Genomic DNA, 17,867 nt, shown 5'->3' with positions numbered 1-17,867 from the left:
AATGGGAATTTTTACAAAACTCCCCAGTATATTTAATGTGCATTCAGAGTTGAAAATCACTGTGTTTGGGTGAACGCTGCAGGACTCAGGCTCTTGCTGCTGCCTGAGGCAGCTTCCCAGCATCAGACATCCTGTTACTATAACATTCTTTTTCAGGGTGGCCTGAAATTAGCCTCCCTGTACACCCACTCTAATGGGGCCAGCCTCTCTCTTTTTCTACTAAAGTTACCCATCCCTTCACCCCCATCGCCACGCCCACCATCACCCAAAGCAAATCTCAGCAAAGGGGATTGAAGGAACCCAGAAATGGGAACCCTGCATAGGAAAGGAGTTGTCAGGCTTCTGGGAATCTCCCCCCCCTCCCCACTGCAGGGCCCCATCTAACAGGCTCTTGCACGCAGGGACCACTGCATGTGCTGCTCAGAGCCCAGCCTTCCAGCATCAGTGAACAACAAGTCCCCAGGAGGCGAATGAATGACTGTCCTCTCCCACTCAGTCCACACGGAGAATTCAAGCACTGGAAGAGGCTTTCGCATAAGTAGTTTAATTCTAATTTAACCATGGGTTGGCAGGGGAGGGAGCCAGGCACTAAATATAGTCAGTCTTGTATATCTAAGGCTTTCCTAGAAGCTTGAGAGAGGGAAAGAGAACTTGATCACCTACATTGTGGCAGGCTCTGGGTTCTATAATTTACAGTCTTCACAAAAACTCAATAAAAGTTGTTATTCTCCTTTAGAGATTAGGCAACTGAGGTCCAATGAGGTAAAGTCATTTGGCCAAGGTCGTGCTAATACTCCATGAGAACTGAGCTGGCCTCACACTAAACGCCAGGCTCTGTCCACCACTGCACTATGCTTCCTCTTAGTGTCCTTCTCTAGAATCGTCCTTCAGTGGAGGGATAGTCAGATCACGCTTTCCCCGGGTCACCCCATTGGAGGCCAGGAGGGCACCTGAGCCAGCTTTCTAATTCCTCTTACTCCTTGCTCATCACTTTGTGCCCCCCGCCAGCCTCAGTGTTCTCTCCCAGTGCCAGCCCCTTTGGGCCCCCTCTTTCTCCCATGTTTCCTACAAACCCAGGCCAGAACACAACAGCCCTAAAGTATTAAGAAAGAACCAAACATGGAGGTTGAACTTACTTACATGCTTTGATGGAGGGGCAGACGGAGGGAACTGTTTTTACTCTTGTGTCTTGACATGTCACAGATTGCTTTGCCCGGATGGCTGTGATTTTGCATACTGACTCCTCAATGGTGAGGAATTTCCCAACCACTCCAGGCCCCCAGGGATCTCTCCATGGCAGGCTGTGGCCACAGAGTTAGCACTTACCTAGGAAATCAACATATCCTGTACTGTTCTCTTGCTATTGCATACAGACACGTTATGACTGATCACCACCACCCTACATTAAATGAAGGTGTTGTGTTTTGTACTCCATTTGTGTTCCCCAACACTAGGGCCTACTCCATTTATACCTGAAAGGTGGCACTACACCTACTCCGAAACTTCAAAACAGCACAGAGTAGAGAAAGACGGCATTCTTTACGGCATTTTGCTTTCAAGGCAGAATTGAATCCCTGGAGGAAGCCACTCCTGTAACCACATTCCTCTCCAACCTGAAGGAAGCCTCCTCCAGCTCCTGGCAGATTCTGCCTCCCCCCCCCCCCCCCCCCCCCCCCCCCCGTCCCCCCAGGAACTCAGGAACTAATGTCTTTATCTCAGGTACTCTGCCAGGCCATTTTCAGATCTTATCTTAGTTAATTCTCACAACAAGCCAGACAGCATTATTCCATTTCACAGCCAAGGAAACTCAGGATCAGAAAAGGTAAGTAACTTGCTCCAAGGTACAGACAACTGATAAAGGGCAGAAGTGGGATTAGAACCCAGGTACCTGAGCCACAAAGCCTCAGGCCATCTGATACTCATTTCTGTGCTCCATCTCCACCAGATTCAAGGCTTCTCAAGGTGGAGACCAGGTTTGGGCTCCCCACAGGCCTTAGCCTAGGGCAGGGGCACAGTGAGTGTTTGCTCAGTAAATTATCAGAGGAAGTTTACCATGATTACCTATTGTGTGAGAACCAGTATTGGGGGAAAGAGGAAGTGTTTGTGTAGTGATAAGGCCTGTGTGCCTGGCCCTGGGCCAGAGACAAGAAGTGGGAGGGTAGATAGCCGAGTGGCACAGGGTGAGAGGCCCCTCCCTGACCGGGGCTGAAGGAAGGGTCTGGGGTGGCCCAGAGCCCTGCGGTTTAATGGAGGATGGGAGTGGCATCTGAGGGTTGAGTGGCTATTGGCTCCCTGGCATGCAGACCCGCTGGAAGGAGCTACAGAGACAGGGAAGGAAAAGGGAGGCAGGCTCTGAAGGAACACAAGGGCCACCTGGATGTAGTGGGCGAAAACAGCCAGAGCGGCTGTGTGTGAGGAGGCAGGATTTGGGTTAGGGAGACCCTGGGGGCAGATGTAGGGTTTGAAGGAGCTCCCAAGGAAGGTGGAGGAGAAATATGGTTTGATTCCACACCTCTGAAAAGAGGACATCTTCTTGGAGGGCCCAGACCAAATCATTATTCTTACTGACTCGAGGAAGCAGAGGCACAGATAGTTTAGGTAAATAGTCTGAAGTCACACAGCGGGTAGCAGAACTCAGGCATTCTGACTCCAGGGCCACACACTTACACGTTGCCTCTCATCAGCTTAAGTAAATCTAAGACATCTAGAGACACAGCAGAGAACCAGTCATGGAGTGCGCAGCACAGCATGGGGCTTCCCAAACCTCTGGTGCATTAGAATCTCCCAGGGAGATGTTCTAAAATACATACTCCAAGGCCCCAGGCCCAGAGAGCCTGACTGGCAGCAGTGACAGTGGTAGGGGCTGGAGCAGGGAGGACAGGAATTTGTATTTGTAACCAGCTTCTTAGGGGATTCTGATGCAGGCGGTCTGGGGGTAAGGGGAGAACACATGGGCAGTGCGGGGATAACCAGATGGCCCAATGGAGACGATATCTAGGTGGCATGAAGCGGCAAGTTCTCTTGGATAAGGTAGCATTTGACCTGGGGTTTAAAGATGGTTAGCATTTTGTACATCCCTCCATCCTGCTCCATTTGGAGGCTGTATTGAACTGTGGGGCCCCAGAAGATATGTGCAAGTCCTAACCCCTGGAACCTGTGAATGTAACGTTCTATGGAAAACAAGTCTGCAGATGTAATTAAGTTAAGGATAGCGCATCCTGGGTGAGATCATCCTGAATTACCTGAGTGGGTCCTAAATCCAATGACAAGGGTCCTATAAGAGACAGAGAAGAGACATGGAGAGAAACAAAGTCTGCTCGAAGACAGAGGCGGAGATTGCTGTTATGCAGCCACAAGCCAAGGGGTGCCTGGAGCCACCAGAAGCTGGAAGAGGCGAGGAAGGATTCTCCCCTGGAATCTTTGGATGAAGCATGGCCCTGCTGATAACCTGATTTCAGATTTCTGGCCTCCAGAACTGTGACAAAATATATTTCTGTTGTTTTAAGCCACCAAGTTCGTGCTAATTTGTAATGGCAGTGCTCGGCAACGAATCCAGGGGCTTTCATCGTAGTCACCCCATGGGGAGGTCTTTGCAGGTAGACTGAGTGGTGAAGGTCACAGCCTGCAGACAGCGCCACTGTGCTTGCTGAATTCCCAGCCAGGACCGCAGGCCCTGAGCAGGTGCCGGAGCACAGCAGGGAGTGACCGAGCAGCATCACTTTTGTCAACTTGAGACTTCCCCACTTCTTTTTGGATGCAGGCTTGTAAGAAGTCAAAGACAGGCTCTGTCCTCCAGTCTCACCTCTTACAAAGGGGGTGTCAACACCTAGAAAGTGTAATTTCCAGCTCAAGGTCACCCAGTGGGCCGAAGGGCAGAGCCAGGACCTCTGTCTAGAGCACACATCTCTGGTGAGATGCCCAGTCCACAGCTCTCAGTGTGGGCTTGCCGTGAAGCCCTGATTATAATGCTGTTACTTTAACTTCACTTCAAAAGAGTTGATTATCTCTAATGATTTTGCTTGGTGGTCGATCTTTCTTGTCTCTGACCAACATGTGGGTAGTGCCTTTTGACCTTGAATTTAGTGACTCTGCTGGTTCCCTTCTCCACAGCTGGGTCTTCTGCTTTAGGGACGCAAGCTGAACTATCTTTGGAAGCCGCTTTCGGAAATGCAGAAGTTGGCCATCTGTAGAACTGACAGCACTGGTTGTGGTCTGTGAAACACACAATCTTGGAGAAGTACTTCTTTAGAAAGCTTATTAATACTTCCTTTGCCCATGTGCCACAATGACTTTCTGCAAGGGAGAAGAAAGGCTCCCTCATGTGCCTGCAGAGAGACTTCCTCCTCATCTGAAGCTCTGGCTTCCCATTCCTCCCTCTTGACTAACACTTGAGCTGGTAGAACATGGCCAGCAGAGGAATGAACGCTGTCCCCAAGCTGGTGTTCCAGGTGCTCTGCTTACCAGAGGACTAATTTCATATCGGGTTCTAGGAGAAAGGGCAATAATACTTCAGCAGGAGAAACAGGGATGTAAATCAAACCGAGAAGTATTTGTTGAGTGCATGCAATTAAAAGGCATTGAAAGGTTGGGTGCTAAAATAGGAATGAGCAAGGGTTAGGTGGGAACACTCGTTTTCAACCCTGGATGCTTGTTGGGTCACAGGGAAGATTTAAACAACCCCCGATGCCCAGGTTGGACCTCATACTATTAATATCTACATCAGAATGTCTGGGGGTGGGAGCCAGGCATCAGCACTTTTAAAGATTCCCCAGATGATTCCAAAGTATAGCAAAGTTAGGGAACCACGCAATATGCTATTCCCACTGACCATATCCAGATATATATATATATTTTAAAGATTTTATTGGGGAAGGGGAACAGGACTTTATTGGGAACAGTGTGTACTTCCAGGACGTTTTTCCAAGTCAAGTTGTTGTCCTTTCAATCTTAGTTGTGGAGGGTGCTATTCAGCTTCAATTTGTTGTCCTTTCAGTCTTAGTTGTGGAGGGCGCAGCTCAGTTCCAGGTCCAGTTGCCTTTCTGAGCCACCGGGCCGGCCCCCTAGATATTTTTTCAGTGGTCTGGGTTGGGTCCTAGGTAGGTTCTAGGCACAGGCAGTTTTTTAAAAGCTGCTCAGGTGATTCCAGCGTGCAGAGGTGATTTGAGCAGATAATAAAGGGAAAGTCATATGGGTATTATCAAGGTGCCTGCGATTGGTGCTCTTTTCCCATACATAGGCCCATCTCTCTCACAAGACGGAGTTTCTGTTGAAGGAGAATGAATTTTTGTGAATCTCAGACAGCTGGCTATGGTGGACACCAGATACTTACAGTTTAGTGGCTTAGCAAGGAAAATGCATTGGAGAGGAAACCCAAAGCTCTCTCAGAACCAGGAGTGAAGGCCGAAAACATTGTAATCCCCTGCTCTATGGCACCAACTTTTAAGATCTCAGAGCACTTTCGAAGTAATCTCAAGCTCTCTGAGGATCTGCATGTGTCCAGTCTTCAGGCATGGCTGTGTCTAGGTGCAGAGTGTAACAAATGTTTGGGGGTAGATGCCATTTGACTATTACTCTTCCCTTGGTGGCTCTACTTCACAAAGTATTGAGCAATTTACCCTTTTCTTTCTTTTTCAATACTTTTTTTTTCTTTGTAGCATGTGACAACAGATATAAGGTAAACATTTCCCATCTTACCTAACTGACCCTACTTCCTTCTCCCCTGGAGTCCCATCTTTGCAGCTCTTCCTTTTTGTCCCTTAGTTCCTCCATTCCAGGCTGATCCAGTAGAATTCCTTTCATCTCATTTCCTGGCCTCCAGGACTTTCTCTGCACTGGGCTTTAGGGCTGGTGTTCTCCACAAGCAGACAGTGCTTATGGGGCAAAGAAGCCATCTCCCTTCTAGTCCTCTCCTTTCCAACTTTGGCTTGTTCTTTAGCCATGTGGATAGTGGTGACGGTTCATGTAAGGGTTCATGTGATGATTCTTAGGTTTTCTGAAACTTATTTTTTGAGGACACATTTTGTATCTTTTGATTGCATCATATCTAAAGTTCTTCCTCATAACTTTTTATTAAATCCAGACTTCTTAGTGCTCTCAGCTCACATATATCACTAGAAGAACTTGCATCCTGGCAATCAGGATTTATAGGCAGTAGCTTATAAGGCAGGGTCTTGATAGTTTATCTCAACAATGTCCTATAGACAACATTGATGAAGGATATTGTCATGGAGAGTTGGTGAGAGGGTTTATGTTTCCCACCTACGAAGAAAAAATTTAGCTCTATGGAAATCTGGAGAGGAAGATACACTTATTTTTCAAGCAAAGTGAATTGAAGGGTGATGCTAGTAGATGCTACAAGTTTCACATGAACTATTAACCTCTTTGTGGATGTTCTGTTTAAATTTACTTAAAACCCACAAAAGTTGTATTATGAATATAAGTGAGGGTAGAAGAAGACTACCCAGGAATCTTAAATTTCTTAGCAGAATGGGAACTAAGTAATAAGTACCACGTTTTAGCAAACGTAATGACAATTATGTCTGAAAACTAGTCTGTAGTTTGGAGCTCTCATATCTATTCTCAGCCCTAACATTGCCTCAGAGTATGGCTTAAGGAAAGTCACTTAACAGCTTTGGACCTCAGCTGCTCCGTATGGAAAATGTCAATTAAAATACTAGATAGAGGAACTAGCACTTATAGAGAAACTGCTATATGTTGATGTGCTAAGTGCTTTATACGTTGTGTCATTTCATTCATTCACTCAGCAAATATTTTTGAACACCCACTATGTATAGGATATTATTCAGAGATCTATCAGTATAAAATAAAGATACTGCTCTCTTAGAGATTCAATCAAGTGGGGCTGGGTGATAACAAACAAGAAAAGAGATAACAAGCTAGTCTGAAATAGTGACAAGTGTATATAGATAATAAAACCAGATCACACGATAGAAAATAACTGGGAACAGGGTTACTTATGCAGGGTGGGCTCTCTTGGAGTTGAGACTGGAGTTAGGACCTGAATGAGAGAGCAGTCTGCAGAGTCCAGAGTCCATGGGACGAGATCTGAAGAGCAGAGCTCCAGGTAGACATAAGTGCAAAGGCCCTGATGCACAGTTGAAGCTGTTTAGAAGGCCAGGACAGTGAATGGGTGGGTGTGGTTAGAGGAAATGATCATCGGGTAACATGAGATTAGAGGTAGGGAGAAGCCAGACCACAGTGGCATTTCGGGCTGTGGTAAGCTTTTGGACTTTATTCTGATCGATTTGATTTATGCGCGCGCGCGCACACACACACACACACACACACACACCCACAATCACTCAAAGTATTTTAAAGAGCATGATTACAGTGGGACAAGAATGGAAGCACAGACAACAGTAGGAAAGCCGTTGTCTTGCTTCGGTGAGAGAAGAAAACTTTTTCTGTAAAGAGTTAGATAGTAAGTATTTTAGGTTTGGTGAGCCATCTAATGGGACATTCTTTTTCTCTTTCCCTCGGTCCTGTTCCTCCTCCTTCTTTTTTAACAACCCTGTGAAAATGTAAAAATCATTCTTAGCTCTTGGGTGGTACAAAAACAGGAGGTTGCATGCTAAATTTGGCCTGCCTAGCTGGGCAGTAGTTTGCCGTCCCCTAGCTTGTAGAGAAGTAAAAACTGATGGCCATAAATTTAGGACACAGGACTTGTAAGATTTGCTGATGAACTGGCTCTGTGTGGGAAGGAGGGAAGAGGAAGAGGAAACAAGGATGGCCTCAGTGAAGAAGTAGAAGGTGGTGTAATTTACTGAGATGGGGAAGAAGCAGATTTGGGAGTCGGGGGAGAGGGGAAATTAAGAGTTAAGTATGAGTTGCCTATTAGTCATCCAAGTGGAGATGTCAAGTAGGGACCCTGATACAAACTCTGGAATTTAGGGGAAAGGTCAAGGTTGGACATGCACATTTAGGAGTTATCAGCCTATGGATGCATTTAAAGTCATGGGACTGGGTGAGATCACCCAAAGTGCAGAACAGAGGTTCAAGGACCAGGTCCTGGGGGGCTCTAGAACTTAGAGGACCCATAGGAGAGGTCCTCGGAATCACCCTCTGGGTCAAAAAGTATGACACATGACAAAGATTGCCCAATTGCTTTCCAAAAGGGTCTTTTGTATCTTCACAGAACCCATCTTGTTTTAGCTGTTTAAATACACACAGTGAGTGGGACTGTACACATGAATGGGTAGGAACACTGGAGTGAGGAATCCTTTACTGCTTTTGCGTTGGAACTGGGGAGTCTTAAGCTACAATGGAGGATTAGGCTGGTTAAAGGAGGCGCTGAGAGGGCCGGAAGTGCTTCGAAGGACTCACAACCACAGAATCACCTAGCAAGCTTATTACAAATGCAGATTTTCAATAAGAGCTTCGGATTCACTGTCTGGGATGAGGTGTGTTTTAAACACGCTCCTTCTCATACAAAAGAAAGGTTGAGAAACCTGTTTTAGGGGATAGATTGGGTAGAGGGTGTGTCCTCGTGGCATTCTTCACCTCCAGAGGCTTATGGGGCTTCAGGAATCTTAGGTGGGTCTGGCTGGGGAAGTTTCAGCATGGGGGGATGGCACAGGACTGTTAGGCCAAGAAGAAACATTTTCTCTAGCTGTAGGACACTTTCCATTTGCTCTCCAATTCAGAATGAGGCCTTTTCCCCACAAAGATGTAAAATGGTACCTTTTTAAATGCAGATGAAATTCAAAAGTTTGAGTTCCCTAGGAGTCTCTACTCTGCCCTCTAGTTCCACAGCATAGAGGGGATGCTGTGTCTTTATATGGAAAGAACACATATTTCTTTTTTTTTTTTTAAAGATTTTATTGGGAAAGGGGAACAGGACTTTATTGGGGAACAGTATGTACTTCCAGGACTTTTCTCCAAGTCAAGTTGTTGTCCTTTCAATCTTAGTTGTGGAGGGTGCCGTTCAGCTTCAAGTTGTTGTCCTTTCAGTCTTAGTTGTGGAGGGCGCAGCTCAGCTCCAGGTCCAGTTGCCGTTTCTAGTTGCAGGGGGCGCAGCCCACCATCACTTCTGGGAGTTGAACCAGCAACCTTGTGGTTGAGAGGACGTGCTCCAACCAACTGAGCCATCCGAGAGCTCAGCGGCAGCTCAGCTCAAGGTGCTGTGCTCAATCCCAGGTGCAGGGGGCGGAGCCCACCATCCCCTGTGGGACTCAAGGGAATGAACTGGCAACCTTGTGGTTGAGAGCCCACTGGCCCATGTGGGAATCGAACCGGCAGCCTTCGGAGTTAGGAGCATGGAGCTCCAACCTCCTGAGCCACCGGGCCGACCCAGAACACATATTTCAATTCAAAAAGAAGATATGCATGTTGTTGGTGAAACTGAAATGCTATCTACTCTTTAGATACATTATGGATTAAATAGATTTGTGTGAAAATAGCTAAGGAATAATGTAAGGAATTTGCTGTTAGGCCTTTTGCTAGGAGTTAAGGAATAAACCTAGCATTCATTGAACCAATATTTATTTTGCCTCTAAGTGCCAGGCATTATTTTAGATTTAGAAGATAAAGCAGTGAATAGACAAAAAAATCCCTGCCCCTCACAAAACCGATATCCTAGTTAGGGAAACAGATTCATAAACAAGATAAACAAGTAAAATATATGTTGTATTAGATAGTGGTGAGTGCTAAGTAGAAAAATATAAAGGAGGGATAGGAAAGAGTTAGGGGCTCGGCTAAGTGAGAATATACAAGAAAAGATTCGAGAGGTGTGACTTAGGAAAGAAACTTAATTTATCCAAGTCTCAGTTTCTTCATCTGTTAAATAATAAATAATAGTGACTTCCTGAAGAAGGCTCAGGCCTTCAGTCTGACTTTATCACTTTTAAACTATGGGACGTTGGGCCTCTCAGAACCTCAGTTTCCTTATCTGTGAAATGAACTTGCCCAGCTTATGTCACACGGTTTTGGGAAATGTCAAATGAGATAATACATGTGAAAATATATATATATATGTATATATATATATATATATATTTTTTTTTTTTTTTTTTTTAAGGAGGGCGCAGCTCACAGTGGCTCATGCAGGGATCGAGCTGGCAACCTTGTACTGTCAGCACCACGCTCTAACCAACTGAGCTAACCAGCCACCCCACTGAAAATATATATATATTTTTTAACTTTTATTTATCTTAAGTGTGTTTTTCCAGGACCCATCAGCTCCTAGTCAAGCAGTTGTTTCAATCTAGTTGTAGAGGGCGCAGCTCACAGTGGCCCACGTGGGGATCAAACTGGCAATCTTGTTGTTAAGAGCACCGTACTCTAACCAACTGAGCTAACTGGCTGCCCCTTGAAAATATTTTAAAACGTAGAGCTATTATATAAATGTAAGATAAAAATTTGAGGGAAAAAAACCCACACAGCTATTTTATGGATCGCAAATCTCTTGCTAAGGGTCAGTCTGCGCAGTCTCAGGGCTGAGAGTAAACAATGAATTAGATAACTTCTTGGTACAGAGTCCCTACACTGCAGGGAAAAGGCCAAGGCAAATTATCAGGATGTACTGACTAGACTAGCAATCTTATCTTAGATCATGGATAAAATAATCAAACTAAGTGTTCCTAAGTGGACACCTCATAACATAATTATTAAATGGCATTTGTCAAATTCTAATATGCTTTTATAGCTCCTTTATATTTGTTCTTGTTTATTTCAGTTCCAAGGAGAAGAACTAGATGGATTGAAAGGAGTTATAAATATAGAACAATCTTTTAAATTACCAAGAGCAAAGGAGTCGTCTTCAGGGGTATTTCTGTAGATGCCCAGTAAACATTAATCCAAGTAGATGATTCCAAACACAGGTTGTTGTGTATTCCTTTTTCATCTTCATATTTTCTTCAGCCCTGAATATTTGACAGCATCCCAATAGAGGTTTGTTAAATCAATAAATACGTTGGTATACACGCATGGTATAGTGTGGCACATAGTAAGTACTCAATAAATACTTGTTAAACAAAAGCATGAATGATTATCGTGTAAATTTGCTTGCTATAGACTAGCCAATTTGCTTTGTAAGACGGTTCTGCATTTAAAACACACAAATACTGCCTTCCCTTGACAATGCTTAAAGTCTTAAGCATTAAGGTCCATGTCTCAGACTAGACTAAAACACAGTATTTTATACAATTCCATCGCAGGCGCTCAATGTTTGCTAAATAAGATGCACATTTAGAAAGCAGACGGTTACTCCAATCCAAATACCCTGCTGGGAAGCATGAACTGGCCGCCTGCCCAGCTCACATTCACCAGGTGACGTCCACACCTTCTCTGAGGTACTGACCCCCGCTCGCCTCATAGACAAATTAGAATCTTTGCGCTCAGCCCCTCGAAGTTTTCCTCTGAAATGCTCTATGTCCCAGTCGTCACACAAGGCGGTAGGGCCCGAGGAGTGTGCACCCTCCGCTTCCGCCCCAGCCCTGAGCGCCTCCGTGGCTGCCGGATGGCTCAGCGAAGGGCCTTGTGGCTGTTTCCTATTGGGGCTTGGTTGCTATGGAATCACCTACTTTAACACTTACGGGCACTACTTCCGCAAACTGAAGGAGAATTACTTCCAGGGCTGCCCTTACTTGCTATGGCCGACTGGGCAGTGACCGAACTCAACAAAAATAAAAGTTTTGCGGAAAACTTACAAAAGCTCTTACTTAACCACGGTCACTTGTGGGTGTGACGTGGTATTATATCTTTTCTTCCTTTTTAAAACATTTACTATGTATTCTTCATCTACTTGCCAGTCTCCAAAATGGCGCCGGCAGCATTGGTAGGCCAGAGGTGAGTCACGTGGGCCCTCCCGGTTCCGGCGCGGTAGAGGCCGGGGGTGGCGAACAGTCTCCGGCACCATGTCTGGTTTGTCTGGCCCACAAGCCCGGCGTGGCCCTTGTCAGTTAGCGTTGCTGCTTTTACTCCTGCTGGGTCCCAGCTCGGTCTTCGCCATCTCCTTCCATCTGCCGCTTAACTCCCGCAAGTGCCTCCGCGAAGAGATCCATAAGGACCTGCTGGTGACGGGCGCCTACGAGATCACCGACCAGTCTGGGGGCGCTGGCGGCCTGCGCACCCATCTCAAGGTGCGGCACTGGGCGGGACGGGGAGGGAGGACCGCAGGCGTGGGCGAGGGAAGGCTTAGGACGCGGAAGGGAGGCCAGGCCGGCGGAGGCACGGAGGGCGGCCTGGCTGCCCCGGAGCGAGCGCGAAGGGCGCGCTGTGGAGACCGCCCCCTCCCTCCGCGGGCTGGCGTTCCTGGGGCGGGGCTGGGCGCCGGGGCCGGGGAACCGGGGACGGGCTGCGAGGCCTCGGCGGCTGTGGTGACGGCTGAGCCGCTGCAGCCTCGACTTTGGTCGTTGTCAGCGCCCTGGACCTGCTCCGGTCCTAGGTGCCTTGATCTGTGTGACTTGGTTCTCCAAAGTCTTTGGATGTTGTTATTGGTGGGCATTGGCTGCCTGGGACACATTGGTGCCTGCAAGACGATAATGGAGGCATTGAAGCGTACTGTGAATATGAAACCTATTATTTATTGAGCATTAGCTGTGTGCCCGGGGTTGTGATGCTGTACGCACGTTACCATGTAGCTCGTACACTCCTCTGTGAAGTAGGTACTGTTCGCTTCGTTTCCCACAGAAGGAAACTGAGGCTCAGAGAGGTAGTAGACTACACCGGTGTCAGAGCTGGAATTGAGTCTTAGTGTGAGTTGAGTCAGCTGCAGGAAAAGTGCTGCAATTTGATTCTGTCCTGTTCATTTGTAATTGATTGGTTAACGTTGATCCCTGGTCACTAAATGGTCTCAGTCTCTAGTCCTTTACTTTCTGGTACCCCCGAGTCTGGACTTGGCTTAAGTTTTCTGTTGCAGCGATACTCCAGGATAGTGACAACTACTACCGCAAGGCTAGTTGGCTGCCGTTTTGCCATTAGGATGACCAGCGCTATTTTTGAAACGTTAATATAATTAGGTATCAGTCAAGATTGATTGTGTTTTAGGTAATTTTACTCATTTACAGTAAGCGTGTGGTTTTGGTTTTGTTTTTGACAGAGTGGGCCTTAGACTAAATAGGAAAACACATTTTTACTTTTTAACAGACTTAGGTATAAGATGACCATAAGTTATGTTTAAGGTATTGGAACCTAGTAGTGGTAATAGATGCAATTTATTTGTACTTTATTTGGGAGACACAAACTGTTTTCAGGACTATTGCTCAGTGACCCATCCTTCTATTATTCTCTTCAGGTACCAAACTGATGCCTGGCCAAGAATGCCATGCTGACACAATTTTAGAGGCTTAGGTACAGTGTTTTGGGGGTCATGCTTCTGGCTCTTCTAAGGATGTAGTGCATAGAAGTTGAGCAGTGAAAGAGACTTTACTCTCATCTCCAGTGTTGCCCCCTCTGATTTGTACTTAAAATATTTTAAAACCCTTTAGTGGCTTACTATTGCTTATCCGATAAAGTTTAAATTTCCCAACAGGCTCTGCAGTGCTCTTCATCGTCTGTTCCTGAAGCTTTATGTACTTTGTCACTCCCCATTTTGCATTTTACCTAATAAGCTACCCTGAACAGTCGCCTAAACTCACTTATTTTCATCTTACATTGTAACCACTTATGTTCATACCTTGTCTTCTTTATTAAACTGTTAGTATCCTGAGGGCAGGAATTATCATATTTTCATGTTCATGTTTTCCAGAATGTCAATCATACTGCCTTGCTTCTAGTAAGCACTTAATAAATACAGGAAGTGGAGCGTAGCATGGCCTTATGGGAATTATATCTGTATCCAAAACTGTGGAAGGGGCCTTAACAGCAGAGTCTATTTATCTACATAACGTGTTTCCCCGAAAATAAGACCTAGCCGGACCATCAGCTCTAATGCGTCTTTTGGAGCAAAAATTAATATAAGACCCGGTATTATATGATATATTATATTATAGACCCAGTCTTATATTGCAGTAAAATAAGACCGGGTCTTATATTAATTTTTGCTCCAAAAGACGCATTAGAGCTGATGGTCTGGCTAGGTCTTATTTTCGGGGAAACATAGTAGCATTTTGTCATTACTCAGTTGCCCCATCTTGTCTGCTCTGTTCTCTTGCTACTAACCAGCTAATCAGACTACTCCTGGGCTCCTAAACCCAAATGTCAAGTAGATAACATATGAATGAATTGAGCCAGGTATAGGGAAAAGCTGTAGCAGTGCTGATAAATGGGGATAATTGGGAGCAGTGGAAGCTGTTAACATGGAATGGCCAGTACTCATCTCTGACATGGGCCTTGTTGTTGTCATATTTGCTTTTTCAAATGAAATCAGAAATCCAGATTTTGATGCAAAAGCTCCTGATTTTTTAAATGTACCAACTAATTCAAATTGGTTCTGGCATTGTTTTGTTTTCAATTTGATAAGAGAAGAGTATGGTCAGTCCACCACATACAAATTACCGAGTTTCTAAGATCTTGCCACACTTGGTTCATCTTAACTGCTTCTTCCCCCTGCTCATTTTATGCTGAATTGTTTTAAAGTAAATCTCAGATACCATGGTATTTCAGTCCTGCGTACTACATGAATCTCTTAAAAAATATGAACATAATCACAGTGTTATGTGGTTATAATCACACCTCACTAAATTAACAATAATTCCTTAATGCCATCTAATAATACTCAATTAATATTCAGATTTCTTCACTCGTCTCAAAAATATTTAAGGGGCTGCCCGGTGGCTCAGTTGGTTAGAGTGTGAGCTCTGAACAACAGGGTTGCTGGTTCAATTCCCACCTGGTTCAGTGAGCTGCGCCCTCCACAACTAGATTGAAGGACAGTGACTTGGAGCTGATGAGCCCTGGAGAAACACACAGTACCCAATATTCCCCAATAAATTAAAAAAAGATCTATTTAAAATTAATTTGTTTTATTTCTCAAGTCTCTTTAGAGCAATCCACTCTCCCTCCCTTTTTAATGCTTGCGGTTGTATTGTTGGAGTCAGTTGTCCTTAAAGAATGACCTACATTTTGGATTTGTCCGTTTGCTTCCTTGAGGTGTAGTTTAACCAGTCCTGTCCCCCATGTTTCTTACAAAAGAAATCAAATGTGAAGATGTAATTAGATTCAAGTTTATCTTCTTGGGTGGTTTTGTGTATTTGATGTGGCCTCATGGCAGACCACATAGTAGTACTTTTTGTGCCCCATAAATGCTGCTAAGATTGATCAGCGTGTTCGGGTGTACTGAATTTGTCACAGTACTGCTGCTGTGACAAATTACAACAAACGTAGTGAGTTAAAACAACTCACATTTGTCTTACAGTTCTAGAGGTTAGAAGTCCTAAAATCAAGGTGTCAGTAGGCTGTGTTCCTTCTCATTTTATGAAGAGTCTCTAGAGGAGAATTAGTTTCCTTGCCTTTTTCAGCTTCTAGAGAGCACCTGCATTCTTTGGCTGGTGACCCCTTCCGTAGTAACATAATATCTGCAAATCTTTTTCTCCCACCTATCTCTCCCTCCTTTGCTTCCATCATCTCATCTCCTTTTTTAAATTAATTAATTAATTAATTAATTTTTTTATTGGGGAATATTGGAGGACGGTGTGTTTCTCCAGGGCCCATCAGCTCCAAGTCATTGTCCTTCAGTCTAGTTGTGGACGGCGCAGCTCAGCTCCAAGTCCAGTCGCTGTTTTCAATCTTAGTTGCAGGGGGCACAGCACACCATCCCATGTGGGAATTGAACCGGCAACCTTGTTGAGAGCTCGCACTCTAATCAACTGAGCCCCCGGCTGCCTGTCATCTCCTTTTTTGATTCTCCTGCTTCCCCTCTTTTCCTTATAAGGATCCTTGTAATCTTCGTATCTCAAGATCCTCAATTCAATCCCATCTTCAAAATTTATTTTGCCATGTAAGATAACATATTCACAGGTTCTAGAAATTAGGATGTGGACATTTGGGGGGAGGTGCCATTACTTTGCCTACCAACATGGTAACACCTGAAGCCTCAGTTATAAAGCTTCCAGTTATTTTTTCTCTTAAGAATCTATTGATGACTGTTGTGTGAATTTGTTTCATTAAAGTTGTGAAATGATTTTCTAATTTTGTTATTCCTTCCATATTTTTAGCTGGAATTATTCTTAAAGAATTCATCAGTTAAGACCATTTGGTCACCCTAAAATTTATAATTCACGCCGGAAAGGCAGGAAGAATGCAGAATTCATTCCTTTTAATTGACATTTAACAGAGTAAGGAATTGTCTGTCATTTGCAGTATAGTCCAAAGAGTTAACTATTATTCTGAGACCATGTTTTTGTTGTTGTTTGTTTCAGTGTTTAGAGTCATTGTTTTAGTCAGTTGCATTCGTTCCTTATGCTCACACTGGCTCTGGCTCCCATATTCTTTTGACACAATCCCATTAGGCTTTGATAGCTTCTCTGTTTTGTGGAACAATAAGATGGCCTAGGCTCATCTTTTGTATGTCCAACCTCTGACCTGGAAGCAGCTATTCCTCCAAGGAGTTCTGGTTCCTTTTTGTGGGGAGTGATATTTTAGAGACCACAAGCTAGGTGTCATTTTCAAAAATTTAATATACTGTGCAGACCGCAGAATATATTTGTGGGCATGATCCAACCCCTTACCACAGTTTGCAACCTTTTTTGTAGTATCTGTTCACTTAGTTCTGCTTTCTGTTAAATTTTGACCACTTGTGGTCCAGACTCTGCCTCGAGGATTCTTTCTGTGCATCACTTCAGCTTCTGAACTGCAACTCCTGAATGCACGAATCTGATTGGTTCAGCTCCTTTTCTGCCAGGCCACTTTCTAGGTCTTCTCTTTGGTCATATGTCTACCTCTGGTTCAAGCAGCTGTGGTTTGTGTTGAGGTTAGAAGGAGAACTGGAGACTGTGTGTAGTGCAAAACCTGGCCAACTGGGCTTGGCTTTAGTTGTTGCTCTGAATGGCACAGCCTCTCTTAGAAGGATCTTTGGAATGTAGTGCCTTGATTGACCTAATTTACCTTCTTCCTGTCCAGGAGCCCCTTAAAGTCCAATCAATACATCAGTATTATGTGTCACTCTATGCTATAGTTGTATGTTTACCCATCTCCTCAGATAGACTGTAAGCGCCCTGAGCAGAGACTGTTTCACTCATCATTGAAATGCCTGTGTCTAATACAGTGCCTGGCATATGGTAGGACCTCAACATAAGTAATGAATGAACAAGTGAACTGCCACAGTCCTAGCCTCATCTCTGATCTGCCCACTGCCTTCCTCCCCACGGTCCTCCTACTCCCATCTAGTGATACTGAACACCTTGCAGTTCTTTGAATACAATGTTCTCTTAATTGGGACCAGGCTTTGCCTGTGCTCCCCCCATCTGCTTCCATTGCGTCCTATTTGACATGGCACTTTTCATGTAGTAGGTGCTTGCTTTGTGAACTCCTCAGTGTCTTATTCGTCGTTGTGTCTTTAGTTTCGTGTTCTATGTGCACATTGTAGAAGTGAGTTAAATACCTGTTTTATTGATATGCCCCATGGTGTAGTAGAAAGAACCTGGATTAGGAATCAGATTTGAGGTCAAATCCCAGTAGATCCACCACAGGGAGTATGGTCTTGGGAGAGTTACTTGACCCTTCTCCTTGGGCCCCTTATCTGTAAGATGGGGATGATAGAGCTCATAGAATTGTTAGAAGGACCAAGAGATGGGTGCTTTATTGCACAGGGTTCATTATGGTGGGCCAAAGAAGTTAGTAGTCTTTTCTTTCCTCTATTGAATGAAAATTGAATTGCTAATCTGACTTCCTGTCCTAAATATTGTTGCAGAGACCAGATAAAGAATATGTTAATGAGAGGAATTCTGAGTGTTTTGTTTGTGATTCTCCCA

At 44.7% G+C, this 17,867-nt stretch overlaps 1 protein-coding gene across 1 annotated transcript in view; it reads left to right on the top strand.

Moving 5' to 3' along the window:
- Window positions 1-8,830: 8,830 nt before the first annotated feature.
- The window catches only part of TMED10 (transmembrane p24 trafficking protein 10), a 39,259-nt gene continuing 30,222 nt past the window's right edge, over window positions 8,831-17,867 (top strand). Inside the window, exons 1-2 of the mRNA XM_081048565.1 lie at window positions 8,831-9,933; window positions 10,037-12,098. Of these exons, the coding sequence (XP_080904691.1) occupies window positions 11,874-12,098 (225 nt within the window). The 5' untranslated portion in view covers window positions 8,831-9,933; window positions 10,037-11,873. The remainder of the gene's footprint in view (window positions 9,934-10,036; window positions 12,099-17,867) is intronic.

This window comes from Rhinolophus hipposideros (assembly GCF_964194185.1).
Source record: "Rhinolophus hipposideros genome assembly, chromosome: 5".
Classification (NCBI taxonomy): domain Eukaryota; kingdom Metazoa; phylum Chordata; class Mammalia; order Chiroptera; family Rhinolophidae; genus Rhinolophus; species Rhinolophus hipposideros.
The sequence above is the reverse complement of the archived record's forward strand: the minus strand, read 5'-3'. Positions and strand labels throughout refer to the sequence as shown.